Genomic DNA, 20,898 nt, shown 5'->3' on the forward strand with positions numbered 1-20,898 from the left:
GCGGTCGCCACATGAATAAACCATGTGGCCAGAATTAAGCTCCTGTTAAACGACGCACAGCATTTTCCCAGGTGCCTCAACCTCTAAGTAGAAATCACAGTCATAAAAGTTGTGTTGTTGCTGTTATGTTATAGCGGTTTCATGAGACTGCTTGTTGATGGCTCAGTGCAGCTGCTGAAGAGCTACCACTTTTAAACCTTCTCTGGGGATTTTCCTAATCGCTGATACTTCCCACGACTTGACCAGCGCTTTACCAGCTGAGGGGTGGATGGTTACATGTTCATTACTGGTTGGAGAGTGACTTAGCAAACCCAACTTCAATCTCACCAAGTTGAGATAGTTTGACACAAGAGAGTGTAACTCCACTAAATAATGTATTTCCACCCCATAATTTATTCAATACCATAATAGCTTGTTAAATTCAAATGATTGTATTTATAAACTGTCCTCCTTTTTAAAATACAGAGCTGCAACTAGTGACTTTCATTATTCTGCCATTTTTCTGATTGCGTGAATGTACAAACATTCAAAGTTAGAATTTGTAGTGGACACTTGCAATATTCAAGATTAAGTCTTCAAATTAAATAACAATTTCTGTATATTTTCTATTCTTTAATACAATATATAATCAGAGGCACAATGCATAGTGAAGTACTGTGCTGGCTGAGGACATCAGTACTCCTGGGAAACTGAACACTACATACAAATGTTATCCATGCTATTAATATGAATATTGCGCATTTGTCTTCGGACCATCTTCACTCTCTGCTTGGGAAATCATATGCAAAACCCCAGAGCTAAAGTAGGACAGAACTTTCTTCCTGTGTTATTAAAATAATGATAACTCACTGTGTCCTATGTCCATTACTGTAACTAAGCGGTATTATAGTCACACAGTGTCCGGTCTGAGATTGAGAGATTGTGAAGTTAATCCTTAGCTGGATCATGTCAAGCTGGCATTCCTAATCATTCAGGTGTAATAAAAAGTGAAGTACCCAGGAGTGCATTTTTACTGAGATCAGGTATAAGACATTGCTGCCTTGGCTGCACTTCATGCTGTCAGCATTACGGAAATTCCCATAAATGCAGCGACAAACACCCTCTTGGGCTTTATGACTTCAATACGCTTTAAGCCAATGCATGCGTTGTCTCTTTAAAGTGATGTGTGAAGAGAAAAATACAACAAGAAATCAAGAAAAATCCCTAACTAGATTCCTCATTCCTAAAAATCACAGAAGAACTTTTAATGGACATTTTTGTTTGTGGTGGAATTTGATCCTTTCCTGGCAAAAAGGGAAAATACTACAATGTACTCTGTTTCAAGTAAAAATCCTTCATTCAAAAGTGTAATTAAAGTATTAAAAGTTAAAGAACTCCTTATGTAGAATGGTCCCATTCTATCATTTTATATTATATTGTCTGAGTATTAGTATTAATGCATGAAGCAATGCTTTAATATTGTTGAGGTGGGATTTGTGAGATGCAAGTTGTTTTTTAAAATCTTAATCTGCAAAGCAACTAATAACTATAACTGTCAGATAAATGCACTAGAGCAGGGGTATTCAATTAACATTCCAAAAGGTCCAAATTGAGAAAATCTCCTCGGGCAAAGGTCCAGAACATTACAATAATATCTAACTTGCGCTATTTAGTGGTGTGTGTGTGTGTGTGTGTGTGTGTGTGTGTGTGTGTGTGTGTGTGTGTGTATATATATATATATATATATATATATATATATATATATATATATATATATATATATATATATATATATATATTCAAGAAGCCTAGTTGTAGTAACACCGTCTCTGTGTAGCCAACAACTGTCAAATCAAATAAAGAAAGTACACATCAATTATATTTTAACAATTATTATTCTCAGTTTTCAAATTTAAGTGGATGGATTATGAATAATACATAGAAATACATAAATAAATGTTCTTCTCATTTCAAGTAAAATAAGGGCTGGATTAAAGAATAACTGACATAAAACAAAGCTTTTGAAAAATGTGCATCTTAATAGCAGCACCTCAAGGTGTCACTCAGAGAAAACCAGGACATTCTGATGTAGCATTTCAAAATTAAAGCCCTTCAAAATCTCATGCATGAGCCAACTTCAAATCACATTCATGAGACAATTTGTCTAATTTCAGATGGAATTTTAGAGGAGATGGTGCATAGTTACGATATAATTTCACCTCAGGTTGATAGTAGAGCACCTCAAGGTGTCACTCAGAGAGAACCAGGACATTCTCATTCTGATGTAGCATTTCAAAATGAAAGCCCTTCAAAATCGCATGCATGTGCTAACTTCAAATCACATTCATGAGACAATTTGTCTAATTTCAGCTGGGATTTTAGAGGAAATGGTGCATAGTTCCAAAATCATTTCACCTCAGGTTAAAATTAAGTAATTCATTTAAAAAAATAATAATTTCACTGAATTGCCCTGCAGCTTTAAATTCAGTTCATTCAGGTGTGAAGTGATGCCAATCAAAAAAGCCACAATATTATATTTTTCTCATCTTCTAACAAGAGAAATCTGTGTGCATGGACTTCATATGTGGTTATTAAACCACTTGTTTCAGCTCTATTATCTCTGTTAACATCATGGTTGGTCAAAGAATTCACGTGTTAGTATTCTGATCATATTGGGCTCTTAGGTTTATTTTCTGTGTCTTCATTTCAGATGTGAGTGGGTACGTTTGCTCAAAAGAGTTGTGCTTTGTCTCGCAGTGGCGCTTCACATTACCGCTTTATTAATCATCACGGTCTCTGAACATGTGAGACACACTGGTTTTATACTGTCCGTGGGAAGAATGAACCTATGAAAGAGTCTGTTCATTGTTGGTTAAAGACTCTGGTCTCTCTGGTCTCTCTGACCACTTCTCTTTCTTTGGAGAACGTCATGTGAAATAACTTCTCTGACTCACGTAATAATTCTCCTACTCCTCGTTCTCTTTCCTCGTCTCCCCGTGTGTCTACATCTCACTCGAGTCAGGAAACTTGTCAGAATAACCACATTTTGATTGGCTGAGCTGCATCACGTGATGTGATTTACGCCGCTGAACAAGTGCCGTAAAGGCTGAAAAAGCTGCGCCGGTTAAAATAAAAGCGCTCCGTCAAAATGTAATAATTCTCAATTATCTATCGGTTGTAGGTCCTGGGTCCGGATACAACGGCGCCTGGGTCTGAATCCGGACCGCGGTCCGCCTATTAGTGACCCCTGCACTAGAGTGAAACATATTTGATAATTTTCCTCTTAAATGCAGCTGAGTGTAAGTATATGTGCATCTACCATAACTTCATGAAACAACATTAACACTGGGACGTTCTCTGTACTGTGGATGTTGTGCTATTTATTGTCTGAATTGCGATCTGATTTGTTTTAACCAATCTGTAAAGCCGAGGGCAAATTTTCACATTTGTGGACAATACAGAATATTTTTATTGTTATTATTAGTAGTAGTATTAGACTTATTATAATACATTTGGAAAAAATAGAAAGTAAAGTACCAGTACCACTAATTTATACTTAAGTACAGTGCTTGTTTAAATGTACTTCATTACTTTCCAGCACTCGGCACAGTTGAAACATTACTAAAACACTATCCAAGGAGCTTTTAACTTCAGTTTTCGCGGTCGAAAGCAGCAGGTTTTAGTTTTGTGCTGATTTGTTTCTCCACTTGTCAGAAACCAGCTTGTCCCCTGACATATCATTGTCCTCCTGGCCTCCAACACATTAGACACTGAGGTGTGTGGCTGAAGCCAGGAAGCAGTGTCTATGATGTGCCACACCATGGCCTTTCTAATGAGGCCTGACTCGTAATGACTCACAGCCCCCAGCAGCAGACAGCGATGGCCAGCAGCGGGGCTTATCTCATTGGCACTCTGTGCTGCGCGGTTACACCTGTAACCTTTAGATCACTCCAAATTAGGTTGCTCTGGGAATCCTTCAGTAGTGATTACAAAACAGAGTGGACTGGAGAAGTCTCATAAAAATTGCATATGAGCCCTCTGCTTGAATCTGGAGGAGTGATAATAGCCTGATTGTGCAAAGACTTGTCACACACACAAGCCCACAACTGATCAGGCATTCTCTCTGTTGCTCCAGACAAGATTGCAATACCAAGCAATGTTTCCGTTGACTGGTTTTCATTATGTAGATGTAAATTAACACAAGCAAGATGAAACTGAGCATTGTGATAAATGAGCACATGACTAAGTCGAGGCTGAGAAGCAGCTGGGATCTATAGATGGGAGGTGAGCTTCTGTCTTGAGTGAGTCAGTCATGCCTGCTGAGCATCATTCATGGAAGAGTGCAGGTGCTGGTCAACCAGGGGACGGGGTGGATAATTGCATTGCACTTTAATAAGTCACACGCTGAAGACACATGGCTTTAATCATGCAGATGTCTCTGCTGATAGGCAGCGCTGGGGGCCGTAGGTGGCTCTGGCTAATCAATGTCAGTGTTTCAGCAGGCTGGTGTCCGATGTTAACCATGGGTATCCGTGTCAAGATTCAGAATTCCCCAATCTCAAACACTACAGCCTACATACACCATAACACTATACCCTGCCTTTTGTACTTTGCACTTGTGTCTCCATCAGTAGCCTTAAAGATGTTGCTAACGCGATTTGTCAGTGCGATCAGATGCAGCAGCTTGCCGATTGAGATGGTTTCATAGTCTCAGCAATCAAAGTGGTGAGGAATAGGAGAAAAATTCATAAGCGGGAAATAAGGTCTCTGGAGAACATTTAGTTTGTTGTGAATTGAACACGATTGAAGTGAAAACAAAAACAAACTGTTTTCGTGGATGTCGGCAGATACAGGGAGGAGAAATACAGGAGAGCCCCAAGTTATACGCGTCATATTGATCAGACTTGTCTGTCTTATGCAGTTATGCTTTGCTCTGCTGAATCAACAATGAACAGGAGTTCACTTCGACCCAGTGTACCATTGTCGAACGTGTTTTACAATTTGTCTTTTCTTAAACATTCAAATGTTAAAATCCACGTTAAAGGACACGGCAGGGATCTGTTTGGGTATGACTACAAATCAGGGAGTCCTTGTCCTTGACATTCAGCTTTTTAAAGTCACCAGCCTGTTCTACTGACATATGCTGTGCTGCACAGAAACAACTCAGTGGAAGAAAACTGTGACCAGATCAAACAGGATAATATTTTGCATAGTATCTCATTGTAATAATAACAATAGTGACAATGTGGGCAGAAGATTTTATTTCATATCAGAATTTGCAACTGCAAACCTTTGCTTTTTTTTGATGACATTGGACAACAAACATGTGCTGCCTGCATGGTGCTTGCAGATTATGGGGTGGATCGAGAAATAAATGCAGTTCTAAATAATTCCTGTTCACTACAAACAAAAAATGCATCATGTTATAGGCAAATCAAGGGTTTTGGGGCCATTGCAGACATTCAGGAAATTCTTTGAGATTAAAGTCACAAATTTAAGAGAAAATAAAAAGAACATTTTCAAGGTACCTTCATTTTGAAATTTTAGATCAAACTAAATTTGTGACTTTAATCTCAGAGAATTGCTGAGGTTTTTTTTCACGCAAATTTAGGACTCAAATCCATAGACTGTATATAACTAGTGATACATGATAACTAGTCATCATGATGTCACCCATTGGTTTGTGGACTGCTGTTTTATAGCCTTGAGTTTGTTGATTTGGCCGTCGCTGTCTTGGATTAGTTTTTTGCAACCAATGAACGGAAGTTACTATACTAGAATGTGAAGGAGTGACGTAGAGTGAAAGTGTATATGGCTCTGGTAGCGACAGCTCATTACAGTAAGCCCGGCCTAATGCATACTCTACTTTATGATCTATTTTACTCTAAATGGGACCATAATTTACTAAATGAACATCTGTATGTTAATAATTTTAATTAATATAATTTTGCTGTATGATGGTGCCTCTGTAGCCCAGATAATTTTAATTCAGCTCTGATTCAGTCTTCTGTCTCAATATCCACAATGGCCTTAGCAACAGTTTACATGTGAAATATGTTGAATTATTCATTTAGCCAAGAACAAAAATAGCCATATTATGTTGTCGTGCTTATGTTTACATTTTAATTCAGAATTCGCAGCACATGAAGGGCTGAAGAATCTCAAGCCCGCCCTCTGACCTTCTGGAGGAATCATTAAGAGCTTTGTAGTGAGAGAGCTGATAAACACATCAACGTTCTGTTCATGCCTGTATTGTAATTGTAATAACCCTTGTGTAGGCTTCGTTAATGAGCACACACAACGTCATCTTGTGACATTGTTGACAAGCCACTTGTAGTGTTGAAGTGTGAGCATAGTTCATTGTACTAGACCCTCTTGAGTTAATGTAGGCTTTTATTCCTGTGGGTAACGTAGTGTGTCTGTGGATACTAGGTAGGAGGGACACTGAAAAATGGAATAAAAACTGTGTGGTCGGATGTGGAGGCTGCGCACAGTAAATTGGCCTTTCAAGAGCAGCTTTTGTGAACTATATCCCTGTTGAGATTCTTGATCCCATAAAAAAAATAAAAATTCATGAGTTTCTATGCGCGCATGCGTGTGAGAGCAAGCGAGGATGGAAGCATGTGTCTTGTGTATGTCATCATAAGCTCATTATTTTTCTTTTCTCCCACAGATCTGCAACCTGTCATCACCTCTCCCAGCGAGCGTGTGTGTCGGGGCACAGCGGCACTTCTGTCACTTTGTGCTTCCAGATCCCCCTCAGCATCCACAAAAAAAAACACCCAAAGACCACAGGCTGCAGAATTAGGTGAGCTTTAGGCCACGTGCCTCTGGCTGCTTGTACTGGCTACCTCGCCACGTATTCAGGATAATCAAAATTTTCTCACCGCTCGGCCTCCTGCAGCTGGCTTGTGACTGAGAGCTTGTGAGGTTTGCAAAATGTGTTGTGAAGTATTTCCACTCGCCCAGAGCCATTCAGAGAAACGACTGAGGGTGGTGGTCCAATCACAGGAGGAATGAAAGCTTTCTAGTCAATCAAGCAGGGTCCCTGTAGTATTTAACAGGATTGTTTCAGAGGAGGGGCTACATTTAAAAGCAGCTGAAGCCCTTTAACATGTGTGCATGTTGATTAATCATCCTGTTACGGAAATGAACATGAATTTAACCTCTGCCTGTTCAGATGAACTGCTACTTAGAGGAAGTGGAGGTCTGATTGATTTTCTGTCACATGTGAGTGAACTACATGCAGCTATCAATGCAGAAGTTTAGCTGAACATGTGAATGCCTGTGTTATTGGATACAGTCGCTCAGAAATATTGAACACATCCCCTATGACACAACAAAGCATATGCAGGGCACACAGCCTAATGTAAACGCACCATGTCGTGTGATCTCCATACATTGAGCTATACAAAAATATAGTTTCCTTGTATTTATTCCTTCTGTGTTTGTTGTTTATGACACAACGATGTGTCAGTTTTTCTTTTCCCGTGAGGCCACATAAAGTTCAGACTCCCGAGACACATAAGCATATATAACAATCATTAATGTTACTGCTGTTGGCATCCAGGCATTAACCTAAAGTATGAGATATGTTGTGTATTAGTCATATATGTGTCACACTTCCTTTATCTCTGGTAGCGATGTGCTAAGGCAAGACCTGCTCGTGAGGTGAATCCATCACTGTCATGCATGCCCGTTATATACTCTTCCTCTGTACAGGTCTAATGAAATAACCTGCTGGGCTAAACAAATCAGCATCTCCGTCACTGTCAAACAGACGTTTCATCTCTGCAGCCGCTCACAGAGCAGAGCACATGTACTTTTTGAAGGTCTTACTGAAAGAGAGAAGCACAGGAGCAATTGTTAAGCACAAGCATAGGCATGTATTGTAACAATCCTAGCTTGAAAATTACTTAAAAGGAATAGTTCACCATTTTTGGAAATACACTTCGTAGCTTGGCTCTATGCAAAGGTAACAAAATCCACTTGCCAGTACCTTTTTAACTGTGTTCAGAAAGTGAAACAAATATTCGCCTTGCATCATTCACGCAAATTTAATTTTCCCTCCAATGTAATAACTGTACAGACGTTAGTCATAAGCGAGCTAGAAATGATCCGTGTGCATGTTTATCTACAGCTCGGCCTCTCACCGCTCTCAGACCTCGTCAGGAACTTTTTTTCTGTCATTTCCCTCTTTCTCATTTTTAACCTCACATCTCTGTACGTTTATGAAGCCACAGGAGAAGTTCAACTCACTTGGTTGCATCTTTGCCTCAGTTAGTACCAGCCGGCAAAAATAAGTTTCAGAGGACTGATTGACGTCTATGATGAAAACGACTGTACTTAATTAATTAAACATTGTAAACCTGATTTTTTTTACTCTTGCACAATATAGCAATAAGGGTAAAATAGACCATAAAGCAGGGTATGGTTTAGGGCCTGGCTACCTTGTGATTGACATGTCTTTACCATGGCAGTGACCCAGGTGTTTTTTGTCTTTGAACTTTAATCATTTCACATTCTGTCTCCATTTTCACGCTCCAGCCTTTACGCTAATCTAAGCTAACCGGCTGCTGGCTTTAGCTTCCTATTTACTGTACAGACATGAGAGTGGTTTCTATCTAAATGTATTTCTAAAACATTCAAACTATTCCCTTAAACAAGAATAGCATGTGTTTTGATGATCTTAACTCAAAACTACTAGATGACTGGAGATGTGCCACTTCCAAGTACAAAAAGGTTCTTATTTGAAAACTGATCCAAGTTAAAGCACAACCATCTATCTTTCCTCCTCTGTCCCCCTCTCAGAGTGAAGAATGGGGTCATCTGTTGCCCTGCCGTGCCTGCTGCTTGTTCTGGGCTTAACCACTAATGTATGGAGCCTGAACCCGGACGACCCCAATGTCTGCAGCCACTGGGAGAGGTGAGCATTATCCGCATATGTTTACCACAGTACAGTGAATTTTAGATTTGAAAGAGAACCTGCTGTAGTTAAGCAGCACATGCTTCCAGTACTGACGTTGTCGATCTTGGAACTTTTTTGATGTACCTGCTACAAGCGCTCTTAACTAAGGTTCCAGATCTATTCCCAAATCCATACAGCAGTATATCGATCTCACACAGCTCATGTCGCCAAGCTTTGAGAGATGGGAGGAGTTGCAGCTTCAAATGAAATACGCAGGCAAATTGATCAGTGTACTCTCATCCCAATCAATCACGACAGCCATGGAGCCTGAATAATTATTAGTTGTGCTGGGCAGTGTCATTTATGAGAAATAAGCAGGAATAATTTCTGTCCTCGATACAAAGGGGAGGAAAGAAAGCTGTGAAGATGTATGATCTGAATTATTCTCTGACCAAGGTGAGTGTACTTAGGGATCGTGGTTCCACCTTGTTGGCATCGAAATGAATTCCCTAAGTGGGTTGTGTTCGTGGCTTTGAGGTCCCGAAATATCCTCAGACTGCCTCCGGCTGCATATATCACTAACATGAATCACCTAAAAGCTCCTTTCAAGTCCTTTCTTTGCATATCAAAGTCATTGTATTACTTTGATTGGGACTGTGTCCATTGACAGGACCTGTGTGCTGTTATTGTTTTTTTCTCTCCAAACATCTCCAAGGAGCATGAAAATCTATGTTCCCAGGAACGTTTAAGGTGATTGCAGCAAGTATTCAGATCCTTTACTAAAGTAAAAGTACCAGTAGACCAATGTACAAATACCCTTAAGTCAAGGTAGTCTAAGTATTATCTTTCAATTGTACCTAAATTAAGAACGTAATTGTTCTGCTGAACAATGTCTCCAAAGCAGAATTTTACTCTTGTAGCTCGTCGAGGTTGAGTAACCACGTTTTTATTTAGTTTGATAGTTTAGTCCAGTGGTTCCCAACCTAAGGGTCAGGCCCCCTCCAAAGAAAGACATGACAGATCTCACCATACGGTGAAAGAAGTAAAAACTAAATTCTGCTTCACACATTATTTATTTTTTGTAATATTCTTTGTTTTTTTGTGAAATATTGGATGCTTTTACTTCTTTGGGCCTCAAACAATTAATTAGGAAGTGAAACCATCTGAGAAGTGTAGAGGGGAAATGTCTCTTTGGCTGATTTAATGTATAACAATTAACAATTAATTGTATGTAAAACCTACAAGGCTAGTTGTCTCATAAATGTAGTGGAGTATAAAGTGTAGTAGAGCTGAAGTATAAAGTAGCATAAAATGGAAATAGTCAAGTAAAGTAACATTTTCTCACATATTGTTATTAGTACGTATACAGTCTTAACTTTCTACTGCTGGTGTCTTTACATTTCTGTCTTTTAGCTACGCTGTGACTGTTCAGGAATCCTACGCTCACCCATTTGACCAGATCTACTACACCAGATGCACAGACATCCTCAACTGGTTTAAATGCACAAGGCACAGGTACGTTTGGAGGAGCCTCCTTATTTGTCCCCATATTTGTTTAATGTGTGACTCACCCTCTACTGTCCCCCAAAATCAGAGCCCAGTCATTGAAGGCCCGGCAAATGTCCTTGTTAATGTGGCTGACAGTGAAGTGCTCAGAGGCAGGATGACTGTAATCATCTCACAGTAAATGTTTGAATTACTCCATTAAGGTTTATAGTGGGCATCCAACTAAATAAGTAGGAGTCCCCTCCCAAATAATGGCTTTTATGTAGCAGGTGTTTTATACAAAATTCCAATGTCTTTTAATTTTTTCCTCCTCATACTTTAAAAACTTGCCAATAACAACAAAAGAATTGTGGTACTTTTACCTGCTATATGTTTTGTGCCCTTCAGAAAGAGTCATTTTTTACGTCACGTAGCTGTCTCGGTGTGTTTTCTCCAGGATCAGCTATAAGACGGCTTACCGGCGGGGAGTGAGGACCATGTATAGGCGCCGCTCGCAGTGTTGCCCCGGTTACTTTGAGAGCGGAGACTTGTGTGTTCGTGAGTATCCTCTTAACAAAAAAAAAATCTCCTTTGATGATGACATTTCAGGTTATGTCTGCTGGGCTTTTAGAGAACAGGAGTAAATATTAGGATTGATTGTTACTGTGGGTGGCTTGCCGATAAAGCCACTACTCCCCACCAGGCCACCATCGGCCTTCCGCCTCTGTCGCCCCCCCCCTACTCCAGTCTGATCCTCTTTATCATGAACAACCAATAACACGCCACCACTACCTCCTCTGTTAGCATGCCACCATCCATGTGTATTTACTCAGCTTAAGGTGATTGAGCATGATTTAATATGAAGGCACAGTAGTCTGCTCTCTGTTTTGCCCTTTCAGTAAGAGTAATTTAATTGGAGTTGTATAACAATGAGAAAAATTAATGAGCCAGCAGGGTCCTGGTTACAGACTGAGTGGGTATAGCACCCGCCATAAAACCACCCTGGAATTCAATAACATAAAAAGAGCAGAAGCCGTGAAAATTGGACTGTAGCAATGTGCTGATAACAACCCTTCCCTGTCGTTTTTATGGCTTCATTAATGGTCATTGATTTCTATTTTTATTCACTCACATCAAACTGAATATTTTTGCATGTTGGCCAAATAAAGACAGAACATATAGCTTCTGAGAGTTACGTTTTTGATATTCTCGCCTTAGCTAATGTTTTATTCCCTTTAAGTAAGATTAGAATCACATTTTAATATTTTCCTAGATTATTTGCAACATGAGGGAGTTACTGACACAGTGACTGCAGCGGTGCGGGTATGCTCTCTGACCACAGCTAGGCTTGTCCTTGTCTCGACTTTACTGGCCTCAGGGCAGCAGAGCACCGGGAAGCCAGCCAGCAAAGAATAAGAGCTGGTGTGATTATCTGGGGGTCTTGAGGAGGGAAGCGCAGATTGATCAATAATGTATTCATTAACCATTTGACTGAAAATGGAGCTATTTGTTCATTTACAGTCTTTTCAGGGTGTTTACCAGGTGAATCTACAAACCATGGAGGCGGCACTCTCAAATCTGGCCTCCCCACTGTATTAACAAAAGGTTTTTATTTTGATATTATGTCAGACTCAGAGTGAAAACAGCTGCCCTCCCCTTTAACACTCTTTCAGGTGAAGTGGGGGGACTGAGTTGATAGGGGCCGAGAGGGCAGTTTTGCTTTCTGCTGCCTTTGCAAACTGTTCCACCCCTTTTAATCCTAGCACTCTCACTACAAGGATTAAGAGATTTGTACTCCCCAAGCTTTTTTGCATAGAGTGACAAAAGAGTGCATTGGAGAGCAAATCGACCCAAAATTAACTCAAGTCGTCTATTTCAGGACACTTTGTTGTTTACTGAAAGTAAAATACCCCCCCTTGTGTATTGTTAGTTTACTGTAGCTTTCTTCAGGAAGTCTATTTCATTAAAAGGCCAAAATACTTCAACAGTGTTTGCCTCTTAATCCTGCCTGTTTTGTTTTTTGTCATATGGCACCACATCAACACTTAGCTCCAATGAGAAACATCTAAATGACTCTGAGGATGTGAAGACCTTGAATGAACCAAAATTATCACATAAACGCACACAAGGCGAGTACTTCTAACACTATCTTTAAGGATGTTTTTTCTTTAGTTTGTTTTTTTGCTTCAGTCTGTCTTCTGGAAGTCATTGTCTAATTTTGAACTTTAATCCGTTTCTTGGTAATTAGTTCTTGAAGTTTTCGACTAGAAGTCTCTATTAATTTTGTGACCTTTGATCTGGCGTAAGTCATTACCTTAGTCTGTAACTACACTATGTAGAGGAAGTGAGGAACCCATTTCCCTCCTAATAAGCATGATTATTACAGTTGTGCATGAGGGGAACTCGCTAATGACAACAGCTCGTAATATCTTCAGAGGCTCACAGGCTCTGCAGGGTTATGAGTCCCTCTTTCTGCAGTGCATTTAGGTCAGATGACTTCTGCATGACTCTTGCCTGTCCAGTGATGCAGTGTAATTCTAAAAATGATTTAGGCGGCAGAATTAATCGGGTTTGGGAAGATGATGAGATTTTTCCCCAGAAAGGGATTCTGTGCCTTTGATTTCATGTTCATTTTTGGCTTTGTTGCATTTTTTTAATGCATCAAAGACTGTTTTTAAAATGAATCATCTCTGTGCTGGATAGAGGCATGAGGAAGAAGCTTTGGAGGGAGTTGTTTGATATGTTCTGTAGGCATATCTTTGAGATTGATTTATCCATCAGCTTCATCATAATGTTCCACATTTTGTGCACTTCATTTTCACCACTGGTGTACTACAAAACTCTACTACTACAAAAATCACAAACACACAGACTTTCGCTGGTGGGTCTTTTTTCCCTGACTGCAGCAAACTCTCCAAAAACAGGGAGAATCACGCACTTAGAGAATAATAATATCTATTTTATCAGACATTTTAAAAGATTGTGGTTTGGTCAAAAATATTGAATTTATTAACACCGAATGACAATCACCAATTAGCTCCATTGTTCCCTGTTCTGATAACACCTCTGCATAATGAGTTAGATTAGCCTTTTATCTAGATGAAAGACTCAATTTTCCAACAGATTCCTTAGACATGAGTTAAGCAGAGTGATTCATGAATTTCAATTAAAATGAAAGACCTACCTCCTCCTACTTTATTATGCCATCCCTTCAGAACACCGGTTCAGATCTCAGGAGAAGGGTGCGCTTTATCCTTTCTCCCATATTCAAAACTTCATTTCCATATTTCTTTTTTATAGAAAGGATGTGAGACATTTGCATTTCCCTGTTCTCGCTGATCAGAATTTGCTGATTGAAAGTAAACGAAATCAAGTCATCGTGGTGACATTGAATTTGCCTCCTCTTCTCTTTGAATACTCTGCATACTGTGGACTCATTGATTACAGGTAGTCGAACTCACACCTTCGTCAGCATAAAACACTCAAGCTCCTATCCCTTTTCTTTTCGCTGGCTTACTGTAATTAGACAGTTTTCTACCAGAGTACTGATGCTCAGAAATCTGTCCTAAATTATCTTTCAATCTCTGGTTTACCATTTTTGCCTTGGGAGCGTTTCTGCGATTAGCACCGGTTCGTGGGTGTTTGGGATTCACTCCTCTTTCTCCTCTCTCCCGCTGCATCTCTCCCGCTGGCGGTGGATCCTAATCGAAACCTGATTGAGTGATAATCTATAGTAGCACTGTTCAGGCCTGCAGCCAGCTCTCCACTGACCTCTTTGCCTGCAGGATGAGCACCATAGTGTTTCACACAGAACTGCAAAAGCACCCCAGGGCGTATGTCAGATGCTTTCCTGCTGCCCTTTTCTCACTTTTGATCATAAAACAAGAACAAATACAGAACAAAAGAAGCATCACTTGGATGAAGTGTTGGAAGAGGTCTGATCAATTAAGGCGACGGTCCGACTGTTCTTCTGCCCTTGGATTGTGTATCATCCCTCCACAGGCCGTGTTAGTGGACTGCTGATTCCCATCAGGCGGGGTTTCTCTCTAGTCGGTTTGGCCCGACTGTCTCATTCCTCAGATAAGAGCCTGTCTATCTTAACCCTGCTGGCCAGATGACCTTGGCTGCCACAGATTTATTCATACTAAGTGCCTATTTTTGTGATACTTTTACTTCTTGGCTTCACACAAAAAACTGGCACTGTGGCAAAAAAACCTCCATGTAGGTCACTTTATTATCCAGCTGAACCAAACCTCCAACTCTTGTGAACACGCTCCCAGGAATACTAATGCCGACCCAATCAATCGGGTGCCGTGTTGCTCAATATGAATGATCAAGAAAACTGCACACTTAGTAAACACTGAGGTGCCTGGACCTGCTACATTAAAGCATCACTATATGACAAAGCACCGGCTGATCAAATTAGAGGGGATTTACAGCTTGTTCTTTCATTGCTCAGCCTTCTGATAACGGCTCATTGTGGAAAGTAAAGCTATGTGATAAACAGAGATGCTAACCAAGGACTCAATCTCCTAAGAAATCATTGGGCCCAGTGTCAAGTAGTGCAGATGGATGTTGAATATGAGTGCCATGGCTAAGATTTAGTCCCCTGATGGTATTAGGGAGATATTGAGTGTTCAATTTTATGGGCCATTTTCTTTCAGCTGTTATCTTGGTGGTTTTCATTATGCTGTTTATTGGTGGTTTAATGATGTTTTACACTCTGCTTATGTGTGTGTGTGTGTGTGTGTGTGTGTGTGTGTGTGTGTGTGTGTGTGTGTGTGTGTTAACTCAATTATACACTGATGAGAAAATGTCTCTGTGTGTCTCAGCTCTGTGTACAGAGGAGTGTGTCCATGGTCGCTGTGTATCTCCTGATACATGCCAGTGTGAGCCTGGATGGGGCGGACTGGACTGCTCTAGTGGTGAGTGCACTTTACTCCTAAACCCACAATTAGACACTTAGACTCATTTATTCCTAAATGGCGTTCACAGCCAGTTAGTCCGTAAGAATTTACTGTGAATCCTTCAACTGTTTTTGCCTCAATGTACGTCTATCTCAAAGCTGCTCAGCTTTGTATCCTCTCTTCTTAGCAAACACAGCCAGTGGAACAGGTAAGTCACAATGAATTCATTTTCATTTGCTGGAAGTGGAAGTGATTTGCTTGATGAATATAACGGATGGATGGATGGTTGCATCCCCCCTGTGTCTGCCGAGCTCTCTGTTATGGTCTTAATCATGATTAGACTGGTGCCTATGACTTGTTCAGCGGAATGATGGATCAATGCCAAGCTGAAACAAACCATTGTGCTGGCCTTTCTGTTTACTGGGGTTTCCTCCCAGCTCCCAGAGCTGCTCTCCAGGCGGGATGGGAGGGTGGAGTTCAGGCATATCCATCCTGCAATCAGCTAAATGCTGGAAACCCGTCACCGAGGCCAGAGAGGGGGAAAGAATTTATTTACTCCTTTGTGATATTTATGTCTGCAGAGAAATAGTGAATGTGCATACAGGAGGTCAGCGACCCAGGCAACATTTCTGACCCCAAATTCTTAACTTCAGCGGTCTGCTCCCAGTAGCATTTAACTGTTATTGCCCATTGCATATTTAGGAATGATTAATGGGAGCTAAAATCATATCATCACTGTTATTGTATAGATCTATGAGTTTTCATTAGCAAGAGAGCCATTCCCTGATTAGCAACTGTGTGTAAATCAGCTGCTCTGGCTGCGGCGGCCCGGTGGAGGTGGATTCATGATGACGAGTCTGAGCGCTTTGCTGCTTCTCACTCCTACAGACTGGTGAGGGTCCAACGGGGAGGATGTGAGGTTCAGGGCCCCCAGGGACTCTTGTCCCACTCTTGGTTGGTTAGGAGTGCAGCCGTGTGTGCCTTTCAGCCTGCAGGTGCTGGGCTAATCCACCTTATTAAAACAGACTTGATGATTGAGACAGAGGCATTATTCATAACTTTAGATTTCCATACCAGGCATGATTCCAGGCTTTTTCATTTACGAGCTTTCATCTGTAGAAATGAGGAATGCGTGCCAATTTTTAAATTAAATCTGTCCTCTTTTTCCTTCATGTAAATGGTTCAGCATGGCTTTTTTTTTGTCTTTCACGGTAAATTTTACTTTCACCCAGCTCAGGTAGGTGATGTGAGCTTCAGTAGTCCTCGTGTTGGTGGATGCAGCTGTCATATTATTGGTCAGGTGGGCTGAAAAGCACACTAATAACATTTATTCAGTTCCAACACAATCAATGCCATAGTTTATTTGCTGTTTATTTTACCGCCATCATGTTTGAGTTGAGGTATTTATGTTCACATAAAAGTCACTCCTCATGATGTGTGAATATGATGAAAAAGCGTGTAGCCCAGGCTTGAGAGATGAAGAGCAGCCGTGGGATGCTGAGCGGCCTAAAGCTGAAGTGACAGCCTTTCAGCCAGTGATCTGGAGCTGCATCAAAGGCTTGGACCTTGTTTCTGGAGCAGCACCCACCAGGAAGCGGTTTTGTATATGGGTCAGGTGGTGAAAATAAAGAGTCGGACTGTTTGTGGCCAGAAAAGAGAAGGTGGGAGAGAACGCTGTGTTGAGTGCAGTAGCAAAGGCTGAAGAGAGATATCCTCTGTTTTTCACCTGCTGGTGTCCACCTGCTGTAGCCATAAAACATTTCATCCTCTTCCTGGCCTGAGGCGAAGGTCCCACTGAGACCAGGCCTGCCCTGTGACCTGCCTGGAGTCCTGGGGTGTCTTAGACTCATCTGAAGGACACACTGGTAGATGTGGACCACAGATAAAACGTCAAAACACAATGTTTGCCGCTGACTGTTGTTTGCAAATGTTGTCTAGTTCTACATCAATCACACGTGGATTTGGAGCATTCTGAGTTGAGGTTGTGTTTTCCCAATAGAGTGATGAATGATTAATTGTTGTTGTTGGTTGGTGTGAGTCCTCTAATGCCTGTGTGTTGTGTTTGTGGAACGTGGTCTTGAACATGTTTCTCTGATCACATGTCAGTGAATTGATTTGTTTTTTTACTGTTTCATTGAACAGCTCAGGGCATTAAAGCAGTGTGGTGACATGTACCTGTTAATGTTTGCTTTGTTTGTTTTTCTCTGTTGTGCTTGCGTGCTGTTGCTTTGCCTTCTTCTGTTTTTATATTGAAATGCACTGTTTGTCTTCTTTGTGCCACTGTGTATACTTTGTTTTGTCAGTAGGGTTTGTCTTCAAAGACAACATTGTTCTCAATAGGATTTTCACCATGTAAATTAGAAAAAAAAGACTCAATAAAGCAGCCATTTTTGCAAAGGCAATTCAGATAGATGGAGCACTGCTTATGGGACTGAACAGTATGTCTTTAGTCATTTTAGTTTACTAAAGTATAGTGCTAGGCTTTGCCAAAGTAGTTATATTATTGGGTGTAGTCTGCAACAAATATTGTAAGTTGCTGTAAAAACAACGGAGCAATATGAGATGAAATGGGAAATCAAATCTTTGTAGAATATTATGAGTTTATTGAATGAAAACTATATCAAATGTTTTCTTCTTCTGAATCTTATGAGTTTCTTGTGTTTAAAAGAAGACTTTCCTTTTCTAAAATTGCAGAGATATGACCCAGTCTCTCTGCCTCCATGGCTGTCTACGTTTCAACACTTGTGATTTAATCCCTCTTGATGAGTGTGTCACAGGGTCACTATATGCTACAGTAATAACACCTTTCAAATAAAGAGAATGATAAAGATAGACATTGAATGTACAAGGTATATTTAGCTGTGACTGCCATCACTTGTAAAATATTAGGTGCAATGAAGCACTATCATTGATTTCATGTGCATCAATCGGATAATGATATGTTCCAAAGTGCTGAGGGAGATGAAATATGCATAAATATGAAGCTTTTGGTGTATGGAGCCTCTCCTTCCTCTTGGATTTTGCTTTTCCTTGTTGTAGTGGAAATGTTTACATTCTTGTGCAGAGATTGTAAAAATCAATGCTACCAAGATAAGTATCTGATAAGTCCAAGGAGTAGTTTAGCTTTGTTAACCACAAAGCATCTTTTGTGTTTTAAGAAGAAATCTATCACACTTAATAGTCAAATCTAATGTGGTTGGTCAGCCGTGGTCCATGAGGTTACATATTCCTCCCTAATGTATTCAAATGGTAAGGCAGCCACTGCTGTGGGGGCAACACACATGGTTAATTGATGAATGTGGCCTATGAATACTTGTTTATGGGATATTGCACTAGACAGAGGGGGCTACTATGCTACTTATTTTATGTTAATTGTCAACTAAAACAGTAGGATTATTCATTATTAAGGCTTTACATCTGTGATTGGTTTCATTAGATATTGAACTCATTGGACTGGGTCAAGCAGGGATGGCAGATATTTCCTTTAGCTTCATTAAATTATTTATTTGCAGATGACATTTTTTCCAACCAGCGGGGACACGATATGAAAGACTAACCAGACCAAATCTGTGCAAGTAAACTTCATTTTGGCTTGAAAAACAGCCTTGTGAGGACTCCCTCTGGCACCCGGCGACAGAATTTACACGTTATTATCAGAAGTGCATTTGAGCCAGATGGTTCCTCTCCAATCCCACAGCAGCAGGACATTGACATGCATCGCTGTCAAAGACCAAGAGACTGTGAATTACACTCACTGGGACAGAGATGCACACACAGATTTACTGTGGTTACACTCATCCCTCCAAACGTCTCGGTACTTTTCTCTCAAAACTTCTCTCTTCATTAATCTTACATATAGAGAATTCAGTGTGTGTGTGTGTGTTTATCTGTGTGTGCCATTGAATGTGCAGAAAGGCAACAAGTCGCTGTTCTTTGAGCTGATGGCCCCATATCAACAAAAAACTGAAAAAGTGAGGTTTGATCTCCACACCAACTTAAAAAAAAAAAGAAGTCTAAATCAATTGAATTCCTCATTATACAACCATGTAAACGGAGACATTTTGGGAGAACTATAAATATTCTAACTATCATTCTGAAAGAGGTTCCTTGTTGCATGTAACAGTCGATGCCGCCTGTCTCATTCATTTTGATAGATCAAAGCGCTCCGGCAACTGTATTTCTCGCGGGGACAGAAGACGGACCGATCTATAGTACCTCGTGGAACACGGTTACGTGTGTGTACGTGTGTGTGTGTGTGTGTGTGTGTTTATGTGTGTTTATCCATGAAGCCCTCCTGTGTTGACAGAGCTTTGTTTTTGTATACACTGGGCTCCCGGTAGTGTTGCAGTCAGTTTATATGAGTTCATTCTCATTGAGATATCACCTCATTTCTGGCTCTTTATTGTACTGATGAACTATAGCTGGTTGTACCAATGTTTTTTAAATTCAAACTTAACCAAGTTATTACATGTTTATTGGTGTAAATTTTAGTCCCAAAACTGTCCTGCATTAATACTACGTAAGGGACTGCTTTGGTGGTTGTGTGTTGTTTAAGATACTGGTGAGACACTCAAATACAATCCAGGAAGTCCAGGTTGAGTAACTTAATAACAAATCCAAGATTTCAAAGGCTTTTCAAACGTCAAAACTCTGCACAGCGGTTTAAAGTCTGAGACAGGGTTTTACAACTCAGGGAAGTTATCATGGCACCAAGTGTTTCATCTTTGATCGCTACAATTGAAGTTAGAAACAGTAGAAATACGACATTCACGGTACAAAGTAATTAGCAGGAACATGTGCTTCCCCGTATTTGAACAGCTGTGCGATGACATCTGGCAAACTGCTGTTTACAAAAGTTGAGCCAGGCTTCATTTTTTTTTTGGACAACCTTGTGTTGTTTTTTCCAGAGCCCCTGTGTTAGCACCCAGTCTGTGTCATGGGACTGACCTTACTGAGATGATAGAGAAGGCTGCAGTTTTTATTCTTTTTTTTAAATGCAGGGTTAACAATTGTCTGGATGCAGCCTTGTGCATTATTAAATGAAAATTGGTTTCACCATAAAAAAATATTTTTACTCAGAGATTATTTGACGTTAAACATCTACACCCACTAAATGCAAGATGCAATTGTTACGTAACCGACTCAACCAACTGACAAAGAGTTACTGGTTACTTCATCAAAATGCTGTTTTGGGAAGATTTTAGATGGCATCTCCCAAAACACACAATACAAATTAAAATTGACCAAATAACTGTGGTTACAGTAGTTTAGCGTAATCAGATATCGTCCACTCATTGTAAACTGCATAAATACTGCTGTACAAACTCTGAAACACACTTGTTTCTCCATGTTTGCATATATAAATAAAATAAAGTCATACCTACATTTAAGATCACAAGTTAAAGGTGCCCTGTAGAGCAGCGTTCTCAACCTTTTCTATCTCAAGGCCCAATTCTAATTGTTTAGAATTTCTCAGAGAAACCTCTTCCCAAATAAATGAGAAAAAAACATGACAAAAAAGGAGAACAAACAAACTTGTTGGAAATATGTGTTGCGCCTCTGTCAGCTGTAATAACCAACATATATATTCTCCCCCCACCCCAACCATCACTGCCTGCC

The 20,898-nt window shown here is 40.3% G+C and overlaps 1 protein-coding gene across 1 annotated transcript in view; it reads left to right on the top strand.

Annotated features, from left to right (window-relative positions):
• The window catches only part of megf11 (multiple EGF-like-domains 11), a 69,730-nt gene that overhangs the window by 9,161 nt on the left and 39,671 nt on the right, over positions 1 to 20,898 (top strand). The window contains exons 2-7 of the mRNA XM_068723631.1: positions 6,653 to 6,787; positions 8,791 to 8,905; positions 10,301 to 10,402; positions 10,830 to 10,930; positions 15,205 to 15,297; positions 15,467 to 15,487. Of these exons, the coding sequence (XP_068579732.1) occupies positions 8,799 to 8,905; positions 10,301 to 10,402; positions 10,830 to 10,930; positions 15,205 to 15,297; positions 15,467 to 15,487 (424 nt within the window). The 5' untranslated portion in view covers positions 6,653 to 6,787; positions 8,791 to 8,798. The remainder of the gene's footprint in view (positions 1 to 6,652; positions 6,788 to 8,790; positions 8,906 to 10,300; positions 10,403 to 10,829; positions 10,931 to 15,204; positions 15,298 to 15,466; positions 15,488 to 20,898) is intronic.

Source organism: Cebidichthys violaceus, unplaced genomic scaffold, assembly GCF_023349555.1.
Source record: "Cebidichthys violaceus isolate CVI_PGR_0920_01 unplaced genomic scaffold, fCebVio1.0.p SCAF_3, whole genome shotgun sequence".
Lineage (NCBI taxonomy): Eukaryota > Metazoa > Chordata > Actinopteri > Perciformes > Stichaeidae > Cebidichthys > Cebidichthys violaceus.